The sequence below is a fragment of the Theobroma cacao genome, chromosome 10 (assembly GCF_053813885.1).
Source record: "Theobroma cacao isolate CCN51 chromosome 10, ASM5381388v1, whole genome shotgun sequence".
In the NCBI taxonomy this organism is placed as follows: Eukaryota; Viridiplantae; Streptophyta; class Magnoliopsida; order Malvales; family Malvaceae; genus Theobroma; species Theobroma cacao.
In genome coordinates, this window is record NC_142648.1 from 19,171,839 (window position 1) to 19,182,968 (window position 11,130).

Sequence of the window (11,130 nt, forward strand, 5' to 3'; positions counted from 1 at the left end):
ATGAAGACTATATGACGCCTAAGTAGCTTGCAATCTTAGGTATTACCTAGCGAGAGGACGATAAAATTTTGAGTTGCAAGATTAACTAAATTAGAGAGAATAACATATTGTATAATATATAAATGGATATGGTATAATGTTTTAAAAAAAATCTTAAAACATTTTAAGAAAATTTAAATAAGTATTTTTTTTTACCATAATCTTAGGTATTACCTAGCGAGAGGACGATAAAATTTTGAGTTGCAAGATTAACTAAATTAGAGAGAATAACATATTGTATAATATATAAATGGATATGGTATAATGTTTTAAAAAAAATCTTAAAACATTTTAAGAAAATTTAAATAAGTATTTTTTTTTACCATAATGCTCAAATAAGTTTTTAAATTATTTTAAAAAATTAAAATAAATTTTTATTCTTTTATTACGTTCTATATTTTTATTTGGATAAAATAAGCTTTTATCACTAATGATTGACTTATTGCCATTTGTCAAAATATCACTTGTCATTTTATATTTACATGGCACTGACATGACGTTGATGTGAAAAATAAAAAATATCATATGATCATATTATTATAACAAACTAGCATATCGCATCATTATCAATTATAATATGTTAACATGTCATATCATCGTCAATTATTATATGTTAACATGTCATATCAATATCACACAACATAAAACGTGACACTGATGTAAAGGGCAAAACTATTACATGATCATGTTATCATGTCACGTCATCACTAACTATAATATATCAGCATGCTATGTCAACACGACATGAAATAATAATGATATATGACATTTTAACTAGCTATAGTTAATTAGAGCCTATTTGACCTAAAATAAAATTATATTTAATGTAATAAAGAAATAAATGCATATTTGAATTTTTTTAGTAGTTTAATTTTTTTTTAAATATAATGCCTATAGATAATTTACAAAAATCATGATATTCTTATTTCAGACATAACCTCACAATGTATCTTCAGTTCTTATCCAAACTAATGGATTTTCTTATATTCATTCTCTTTCGTACACAATTATGCTTTTAATGTATTGGCTGTTTAAAGAATAGGAAAAATTGGATTCTAAAGGACATCATTTAAAAACGATTTCTTATACTTCAATCAAAATTAGGTAAATTGTATGATCTGGTTCTAGAACCAGAAACCTTGCAAGAAGAGTTCAGGGCTTCTCAGGCCAGGTCTTGGTTCTAGAATCAGGAAACTAACCAGAAAAGCTCGGGATTCCGAGGCACGTCTTTGTTTTTGATTTCTTCTTAAGAGGTGGAGGACAGCTGGGGTGCAACATGTCACTTTCTTGCGGCCTTGAACTGCTATTGAGGCAGGTAGAACGCTGGTGAACAGGGTCGAAAACCCGAGGTGTCTGCCCGAGCTGAGACCTGGTTCTAAACCAGGTCTTGATCTAGAACCAGAAAGCTTTTACGGCTTCAAAGCCATAGTCCATAGCTTACCTAGAACTTTCGGAGCATAATTTACTCCATTCTAAGCAAGCTCGGTACCCATAAACCTTGTTCTCACCAGAAAAGAACACTGTACTAGCTTTGAACATTTCATTTCAGCATTTGCGTGTGCTTTTATACTTTATACTATAAATAATGATCAAGTCACTTCGACTTCCACTACACCAAATAGGGAAGAAAAAATTCTGATGAGAGCATATATAAGTTTATTCGTACAAAAGTATGTATGTAAACAGGGACAGTAATGAGAAAAATACGTATACAAATTCAGTTGCATCTCTTTACATACTCTATCTTTAACTACTACAGAAAATAGAAAGAGATAATGATACAGAAATGGCCTTATAAACGATATGACCACAAGGCTGGCATCTTAATATATGGAGCAAGTATCTCTCTTGAATAAGATGAAATGTAAGTAAGTTACAACAATCTCAATGGCTGTGCTACAATCTATGGATATCTGGTCTAAAATGGCTGTCATAAAATGAAAACCAATCAGGAGTTGCCCCAACTGATCTGGTTGTATGGAACGCTGGAAATCCTTCTTTAGCGTGTATCTGTGGCACTAGGTCAGGATATGAGGGAAAAGTGGGATAATTCTGTAGACTGGATGAGGGTAGGACTGGTTCCAAGGAAGGATCAAAACTCGGTTTCGGAGTGGATAATCTTGACCCTGTCTCCTCACATTGACCAGTGAGAATTTGATCATCCTTGATATAACCAGATGAAGCAAATGCAGTTGGGAATGGAGAAGAACTTGTTCTAGGATACATGTAAGGGCCACTGAAAAAGCGATCACTAGAAACTGGCTGATAATTACTAGAACTACTCGATTGAGTGTTCATAAAAGAGGTAGTGAGAAGATGGTTGCTAGCAGTTGGTGCAACTCCTCTATCAGGGTAGTGGTTCGCCAAACTTAATTGTGAACTTGAACCCAGAAAATTCGCTTTAGGGGCCTCTACTGAAATGTCGGTTGGTACCCTGAAGAGTCCAGAGCATCCAAGAGGAATCTCTACCCTCTCCCCAACTTTTCTTCCAGAACCAGAGGTTTCAATTGCTTTTCCTACAGATGCACCTTCTACCAGTGACAATGTACTGATTTTCTGTTGTAATGACAACCTAGCTTGTTTAAGTGAATCCAGTACACCAGTAAACCTGCCAGATGTTTCATGTGGCACCAATGCATACAGCTCATTTTTGTTTCGTGGAAGTTCTCGACACGAATGACTGCCCAAATCAGATGAAATGTGTTGCACTGCTTGGTTCCCAGGGGAATCATGTGGGTGGGCAAAGTGATGGGAGCTATTAGGAGAATTGTTGCTCTGCATACTCTGATGATGATTTTCCTTTGCCATGAGAAATGTTAACTTTTGACCTGGGGAGTTGGGATTTAGAGATTCAGGAGAAATGGAATGGCTATATCTCCAATCCTGTAAGCGATCCATATCAGCCTGTGAAGGTGGTACAAGATCATTGGAGTGAATTTTGGGTAATTCTGCAGAGAAGCTAATGTGTTCTTCCTCGGCCCCTTGGACTTGTGAGGTGGCTGTCCCAGATACATATTGAGCTTGTGCCTTGATCTCGTCTCTTTCCTCAGTGACATCTGAGTGGTTCCCAGGATCACATGAATCCTAAATAATTTATGACCAAAAGACCATGATGTTAGTATTCACAAGCAAGATTTCACTTATGTAACGAGAACATTCATAAACTATCTAGACAGCATGAGATAGGTTCAACTATCCTTATTATTAATTGCAATCAATCAATAATAAGTTAAAAGGAAAAAAATAAGCAATTACTAAAAGCAACAGTGCATATAGAAACCACAACAACGAAAATGATAGCAATGCCTTCTACCAACAGGCAGAGCCAAGTGACCTTTTGCTGTATAAGAAAAGTATTTAACATTTTACGGTTTTGGGCCATATATGCTGGTATCTCATAGCATACATGGAAGAGTAGCATAGACTGCAGAGGTAGAAACTAAGGGACAGGAGCTATTTCCTCTGACTGGATATAAATACGCCTCATGGCATACTTGAAAATCCTGTAAAAGCACTAATCGTAATACTAATGGATAAGTGTCATTCCCTCTTCTAACTGGATATATATGTATGTGCATCTACATTTTCCTTTGCTAAGAATCTTATCACTTATTCAATTTGGAAACATCCTTAATTTTCTTCCAAATTTATATAGAACCTTCCAAGGCATTTAGTCACAATCTTGCAGGATGCAACAAGTCTTAAATAGTAAAGCTCAATGAAAGGAAGCAGTATATCCATAGGCATTTCCTACTCATTTGAGCAATATTAACCTCATTCCATCCCCTTTTCCCTGCTGGAGGAAAAACAAAACCAAATGCATGAGAATAGAGTTGAAAGTGCATCAGAGTAGAGCCATTGAAATGTTATCAATGCATAACTGACTATGCTTCATGATAAGGATAATGAAAATTTCCTGGGACTCTTCAACAGTGAGACTTGTATTGCAAATATTTCTCCTGCTTCCTCCCATGTTTTTGGAGTCAGAATAAAACTAGGAAAGAGTGCCAAAAAAGCTAAAGATGGCTTGAAACTACCATAAATGCCTAATCTAATTCAAAATTACCAGAGAAACTTGTTATCACAGCATAACCAGATACCAAAAATGGCATATGCTAAAGACACCAAGAGGCACCAAGATAAGAAAGTTCAAAGGCTAAAATAGAATCTCGGAAAATATTCCTTGAGCTATTTTTTCCACCATAAATGAATCCAATATCATATTCATTTTATTACTAAAGAGAACTAAAAAATAGAAGACATTGTTTGGACAAGATATGCAGATAAGATAAACAGATCAGATAAACATTAGTTTTTTGTTGTGACTATAACTCGAATTGACTTACTAAACTTGCAAAGAAGAATATCCACAAAGACATACAGGAGAAAGAGACTGATAGAGACAATAAGCTCAAGACAAAACAGAAAGACTGGAACAATCAGAAGCTTATATCAAGCAGTTTAATATATATTTAGCTCATGATGCTACTGGCTTAACTTATTGATGTTCTTTAGGGTTTCCATAGGTAAGGATAATTATAAATTCACATTTGGCATAGGAGGTTGGGCAGTCCTGTGGGTTTTATTTTGAGAAGGTTTCAGTTATAGAGTCCATATGGTTTTGGTATCGGGTGGCATATTGTCACCAATTAAGGAACATAATAAAGTAAAGAGAGCTGAGCGAAGGCTAAGCCAGACCAATGAGTGTCATGCTTATTACAGGAAGTAGGATGACTTGGAATTTGGAAGTCGTGGGAAGTGAGGATTGGAACTAGGAAGCAGGTAGTTAGAATTGAAAGCAGAAAGCAAGAGGCAGCTGGGAGAGAAGAATTCTATACAGAAAGTCTCTTTGCAGAACCAACCCCCTTCAAAATGAAGTTAGCATACCCCATATATTGGCCTCTAGCTTTAATTAATGCATCAATTAGATATTCATGTTAACTCACTCTGCGTATTGAGGGCTAAATTGCAATCTAAGGTGATTGGCTACTAGAACAAAAAAGGTAGAGATGGTCCTGTGTGTAGACTATGATACAAGGAAGACACTCACAGTCTAGATAAAGGTTAAGGGGAGAATCTTTACTAACATAATATTCAAGCCCATCAAATCAAACTCTCCAAAGCATCCCACAAAAATGGATTAACCCATGGACATTGACAGTAGTCTTGACATTAAACCCACCAATTCAATTGTATACATACTACAAAAATTACTTGCAAGGCATGCTTAGGAACAAGGTTATATTGGTAATTTTATTTTGCAAAAAATTGAGCACCTACAGTGGCATTTTTAGTTTGTACTTCATAGTTGTGTAAACTAGTCAACATTTCTTAATTCTTGAGATTCTGAAGTTGGAGTTCTTGTCCCAGCAACCAATATTTTTATGATCTTTACATCCTTTCCAATTTAATTGTGGTTCCACCCTAAATAAATCCATTATTAACAGCAGGTTTGCAAAAAAACTTAAGAGCAGGTTGATATTATCGCATGGGTAAAACTAGCAACAAAAGGTATCCATGAATGCTCAGACACAGACACACACACACGTAAAGAAAGAGACTGATCCAGACAACAAGGGAAGAGAAAAAGAATGTAAACTCTAAAGCTTAATTACCTGCAATGCTTCTAAATATTATCAAGCTTATAGTGATATTTATTTATGTATTCATCTTGCCTGCTCAAAATTACCAATATCCTCTAAAGTATTTAGAGTTAAGGATCTTCATAAATTCAAATTTGCTGGACATGTCATCTCTAGTCAAAATTGAGTTAGTTTCCTAATTGGAATCATTATCCTACACATAAAATGTTTCCGGCATTGCTTACCACCACCATGTTTTCAGGAGGTTAGCAAATGTCAGTAGTTTCACCAGAGCAAGTGGCCTCACTCTTTGAATTAATGTAGATAACAGAGGAATTTCCTAGGTGACACAAGCCCATAGTACAAAGTTAACAAGGATCCCATCTTTAGAACCAAATCTCAGCATTCTTTTATTAGAATTTCAAAATATCCTATAAAAAAATCTACATAGCCAAAATTGCAGTTGACCCCTATTTAGAAATTGATTCTAACTTCAAAATTAGGCTAATTGTAGATAGAGATATAAGTAGAATTATTGGCTACAAAACAGCTACCAATTTCAGCAACTGTGCCTGTGCATCTGAGAGAGAGAGAGAGTATTGTCATCTCACAAAAAAATAAAAGATAATTCAGTCTAAAAGAGATAGGACATTTGCTAACCACCAAGCAACTGTAGTGGAGCTTAGCCAAACCTAATCAAATCCACCCAACCCTCCCCCAACCAAGAAAAGAAAAAGGACAACCTCCAGTCACTCATTTTCCAAATTCAATTGAAGATAAGTCCACAGACCTACAGTTTTTTTTTATTTTTTTTGTACCTGAGGGAGCACTACAGCTTGAATCTAAGTTCTCTATCCAATCCGTGCCCACCCTTACAACTTGAGCTAGGACAAGTGGCAACATATATTTTTGCCACGTCGCATTTCCTTCATTTGAACATAAGATGAAATTGTCTACATTTTAAGCTTTGCTCTATCTTCAAATTTCAAATTTCCAGCCTATATTAACAAACAACCAGCTTTCTTCATCAATTCTGAAATACATTTCCTGAAAAATCATAATTAATCACAATACTTATGCCTTAAATCCATTAAAACTCTTTTCAACTGCTCTTGGTAGAATTAGACACCAAATATTATACTTCTCAACACCATGACAGTACAGATGTCAGGCTGCCATTACTACTTTAAGTGCAATTAAAACTAATTCCAAAGTGCTTATAAATGAAAAAAGAAAAACCAGTTCCAAAGCGCAAAAAAAGTACTGCAGAAGCCCTGAAGATCCAGCACCAGAGAACATGCCCTAAATAATTCTATCCAATATCATCTAGACATGCATTTTAACAACACCAATATTGGGCACTATGACAAAGCTGCAACTTCATATGCCAGTATGAGAGAGATAACAAGCATCCAGTAATTACAAAAGCAAGCATGATATATAAATCCAGAGAATATATATTCAACTGGGAGGAAAAGAAAAAAGCAAACTTTTTGCACTAGATGCCTTCCTAGTCTAGTAGAAAATTGACTTCCTTTGCTCAAGAAATTTTAAAATGCCAATAAAGTAACTAGAACTAAATATGTCTATCATGGAATTTACTTCTGGTTTTCCATGAACACAAAAATACACGAAATGATTTAGCTTGATATCAGAACTAAGAAAGCAAAAGAACTTAAAACTATTTCTATCAAATAGGTGTTGCCAAAACATACCGGTGAACTACTGTTTTTTTCTCTGAACTTCTCTTCCCATTCTCTTTGGGCCCTTTCCATTGCTTCATAATGGACAATGAGTTGTGCTTGATGTTCTAGTGCCTTTTCCATGTCTTTCTCTCCTTCATACCCATGAAAATCAAGATCAAAACCGGTTACATTTCTTTCATTCTTTAAGGCATCTGAATGTAGATTGTCCACTGTACTTTTATTCTCATGAATTTCAGAACCCATTGGCAAAATATGAGGCCCACCTGTGGAGTGATTGGCATTTACTTCTGAAGAGTTTTCAAGTCCTTTTACTTGTGGATCAACCATGATATTGTCTGATTTAAGCTCCTCTGCTACTGATCTGATAAATAAAGCAAGCATAGATAAATTTTTGTTTACTTGACTAATGAGAGTAAATACCTATGAGGAAATCCATGTTATACATGCAAGAACTTAACATGCACCCAGATGAAGAAAATTCTCAACTGAAATCATTTTTACAAAGAAAAAGGAAAGAATGATCCTTGTAATAATATTCTTTCATTTTGATCTTTTAATTCTACAGTTTCAAAATAAAATGTATTGTCTTCATCTCCTTTTATTCTTTCTTTTTGTTTCTTTTCATTCCTTCATCCCTTCCCCATTAGTCTATATATATTTATATATATTGTCATTAGGAAAAAGAACAGACAAGGGGGGTGGTGGGGGCGCATACCACATCTTGTGATACAATAAAAGACAGAATCATGTACTAACCTTGATTCCCGACGTCTTATCTGCCGGCATGATTTTCCCTGGCGGTGTTTTCGGGATGAAAAACTCATAGATGCAAAACTATTGCGACTTCTCACAAGTTTATCTTTATACCTTTCAGGAGAATGAGAAGCACTCTTGCGGCCTTTCCAAGACAAACTTCTACCAGATGCTGAAGAACAATCAAATTCAGAACCTGAAAGTTCCTCTGACTCTTTTTGTCTCACTTTTGAAGTGACAGAGCTCTCCTCTTCTTTAGTCGAACCATTATTTATGTTGGATTCAAAAGGTGCATCCTGGTCAGAGCTTGAATCAAGTTCCTCAGATATATCACTTACCCCATTATTCTCCAAAATAGCAAGAACATCTGCTGTAGCCTTTTCAGCCCTCCTCCTTTGGACAGACACAAATTTTAGCTGTTTCTCCAGTTCAGCAACCTAAGTCATATAAATACCAACATTATAAGCCATGAAATGAAGAGTCTATATTTATGCTATATATAAACACAGATAGACAGAGAGAAAGAGAGAGGGAGAGAGAGAACCAAAACCAGCTAATCTAAAAAGACCTAAGAATAACACGAAAAAATACCCTTTTCGCCAGTTCATCAGCTCTCTGCCTTGCACTTTTTGAGACAGATCGTTCAGACAGTAACCGTGCTCGAAGGAATTCAATGGTCATTGTGGAATCCTCCACATTGCAAGTTGTCCTGACAAAACAAGGGCAAAATAATCACCCAAAATCAAACAGCAAACCTAATTTAGTACAACTTTACAAAAGTTCAACATGTTCCCTCCTCCCCATTCAAGTACACCAAGCATGCATGGTGCTTCATATAAATAGAAAGAAACGTCCAAACTCCAAAAACCAAGGTTCCATCAATTCATCCACAAAAATACAAACAATTACTACAGCTAACGCAAAGACACAAAACCTTATATGATCTTTACATCAAAACTTTAGTTTCTCCTTATGAATAAATGAACTTATTTATCAAAAAAATGTACGCAGGAAGGCTTGCTTTAAAGGCACAGAAACATGTACTTCCAAGGTATCAAGAGGCTCCCTCCAGAGAAAGGGAACTACCGTTAAAGAAAAAAAAAATCAGTGGGAAACTAAACAAGCAACAATAACAGTAAGTAACCACGTTTTAGGTACATCCGAAACTAAATCCTAGCCCTTATGAGAGTTTACCACCAACTACAACTAAAGCGGCACTCTAAACCTCTAAAATTAGCTCCAATATCAGCCACCATAGCTTGAAAAATCAAAGTAGGATCAGCATGAGCAGTTCTCATGCTTTCCTAAGCTCTTTTGCTAGCAAACTTTGTAAAGAGACGCATCCCCAACCCAATCTCGAAAAAAAATGATATTCCAAATGACTCCCCTATCAAATTCCTGATCGATCCAATTCGAACACTTAACTCTCCTATCTCTCTAGAGAAAAATGCTTATGCATAGCTAAAACCGGGTTTCTATTGTGACACTCAACTCTAACTGAAATCTTAGCTTCTTAACAACAGCTCACTCCTCTCAACAACCCAAACAACGAAGCAAGCAACAAAATACTAATCCATGAACTTTAAAGTAATCTAAATACAAAGAGAAAGCTCATACCTGAAAAAATAAGGGATGAGAAAAACAACCCATGAGCTAACAATACTTCAACAACATAAAAAACTAACTAAGAGCATCAAAAATTTTAAAAAGAAAGAAATACCCAGATTTATTTACCTTTGATCTTGCTTTACTTGATCAGAATTATGCATTTTAGAAGCTGTAGACTTTGATCAGCTACACTCCCAATACCCCAAAAAGTCAGCTTCTTTGATAAAAAACAAAAAAAAGAGACAAAAAGAATCAGATAGAATATAGAGTACGATGAGTGAGGAAAACAAGGTTTTTTTTTCTTTTTGATTCAGAAGGAAAGCAAGGGAAGAAATGAGAGAGAGAGAGAGAGAAGTGTGAAGAATACGTTAGAAAGCAAACTCCATGGAAGGGGAAGCCAATATGGAGTTGGATGACTTTTGTTTCACTAATTTTCACTTGGAGGGGTCCGTTGGGAATGAAGAAAGCAGGCAGAAGTTTCTTTATTTGGAAGACGTCCATTTGGACACAACGTGGCCCACACGACCTTTTCTGCTATCTTTCTGTCACTTCTCTTCTTTTATTTATCCCTTTTTTCATTAATTAATTTTTTTATGAGGTTAAAAAATAAATGACATCAAATTTTGTATAATTATTATGCTATCATATAGTTTTTTCTTTATATTTTGTTAATCTTTTGTGTTTCACTGTTGTTATGATTACAGCCTTAATCATTACTATTATGGTTTTCAATTGCCCTCATCATAATATATTCTTTTGGCATATTATTATTTTCATTATTTTAGCTTTTTTATGCTTTTACAATAAGAAAGCTTTCTTTAGAAAAACAAAAACTCAATCTTGTCACTCGCAATATCTCTATTGGTTTCAGCAATTTTGTATATAAAATTAAAATAATTTTAAAAGATAATATTTTAGTTAACCATAATCGATCAAACACGCTTGGAATCAAATATGGTCAAATTTGAATAAGTTAGAAAAAGCCTTGAGTCAATTTAAGGTCAAAATGAATCGAATTCACAATAATTTAAATTTAAAATAAATTGAATTCAGAACAATTTAAACTTGAAATGACTCAAACTTGCAATAATTTGAATTTGTCATCATTCTAATCTAAAACATGTAAAATATCAAATTTATAATTAAAAAAATTAAGACTTGTAATTAAATGATTTTTATTAAAATAAATAAAACAAAAAATAAAATTTTTTTCTTTAATGAAAATTTAAAAAATTTGAAAATAAGCAATATTAATTTATAATTCTTAAACAGTAATGTAAATAATCTACTTTTCAACTTTTTCAATGTTAAATATTTGAATTGAATTATAAAACTAATTTAAGACACACAAAATATGAATATTTAAATTATTTTAATACTATCATTATTTAATTATAAAAAAATGATTTTGTTAATATGACATTTGATTTTATTATAAAAAA

At 34.2% G+C, this 11,130-nt stretch overlaps 1 protein-coding gene across 4 annotated transcripts; it reads right to left on the reverse strand.

Annotated features, from left to right (window-relative positions):
- Positions 1–1,658: 1,658 nt before the first annotated feature.
- On the reverse strand, positions 1,659–10,170 carry LOC18586779 (transcriptional regulator ATRX). 4 transcript variants are annotated; one of them, XM_018129534.2, is made up of 6 exons: positions 10,056–10,170; positions 9,815–9,905; positions 8,672–8,789; positions 8,084–8,517; positions 7,337–7,688; positions 1,659–3,123 (listed from the first exon to the last, which is right to left on the reverse strand). In XM_018129534.2, exons 2-6 carry the CDS (start codon positions 9,847–9,849, stop codon positions 1,936–1,938), a joined length of 2,127 nt encoding a protein of 708 aa, XP_017985023.2. In that variant the 5' UTR covers positions 9,850–9,905; positions 10,056–10,170; the 3' UTR covers positions 1,659–1,935. The 4 variants fall into 4 exon arrangements, with proteins under 4 accessions (XP_017985023.2, XP_007010393.3, XP_017985024.2 ...); XM_007010331.3 differs by having other exon boundaries at positions 7,337–7,458; positions 7,591–7,688; positions 9,815–10,153; XM_018129535.2 differs by having other exon boundaries at positions 9,815–9,902; positions 10,056–10,150.
- Between the last annotated feature and the right edge of the window lie 960 nt (positions 10,171–11,130).

Bases quoted from the DNA above. Each gene is read 5' to 3' on its own strand.
- LOC18586779 (XM_018129534.2), bottom strand. From the start codon at position 9,849: ATGCATAATTCTGATCAAGTAAAGCAAGATCAAAG. The intron at 8,790-9,814 runs GTAAATAAATCT...TTGTTTTGTCAG, and splicing joins CAAGTAAAGCAAGATCAAAG to GACAACTTGCAATGTGGAGG. The intron at 8,518-8,671 runs GTATTTTTTCGT...TATATGACTTAG, and splicing joins CTGATGAACTGGCGAAAAGG to GTTGCTGAACTGGAGAAACA.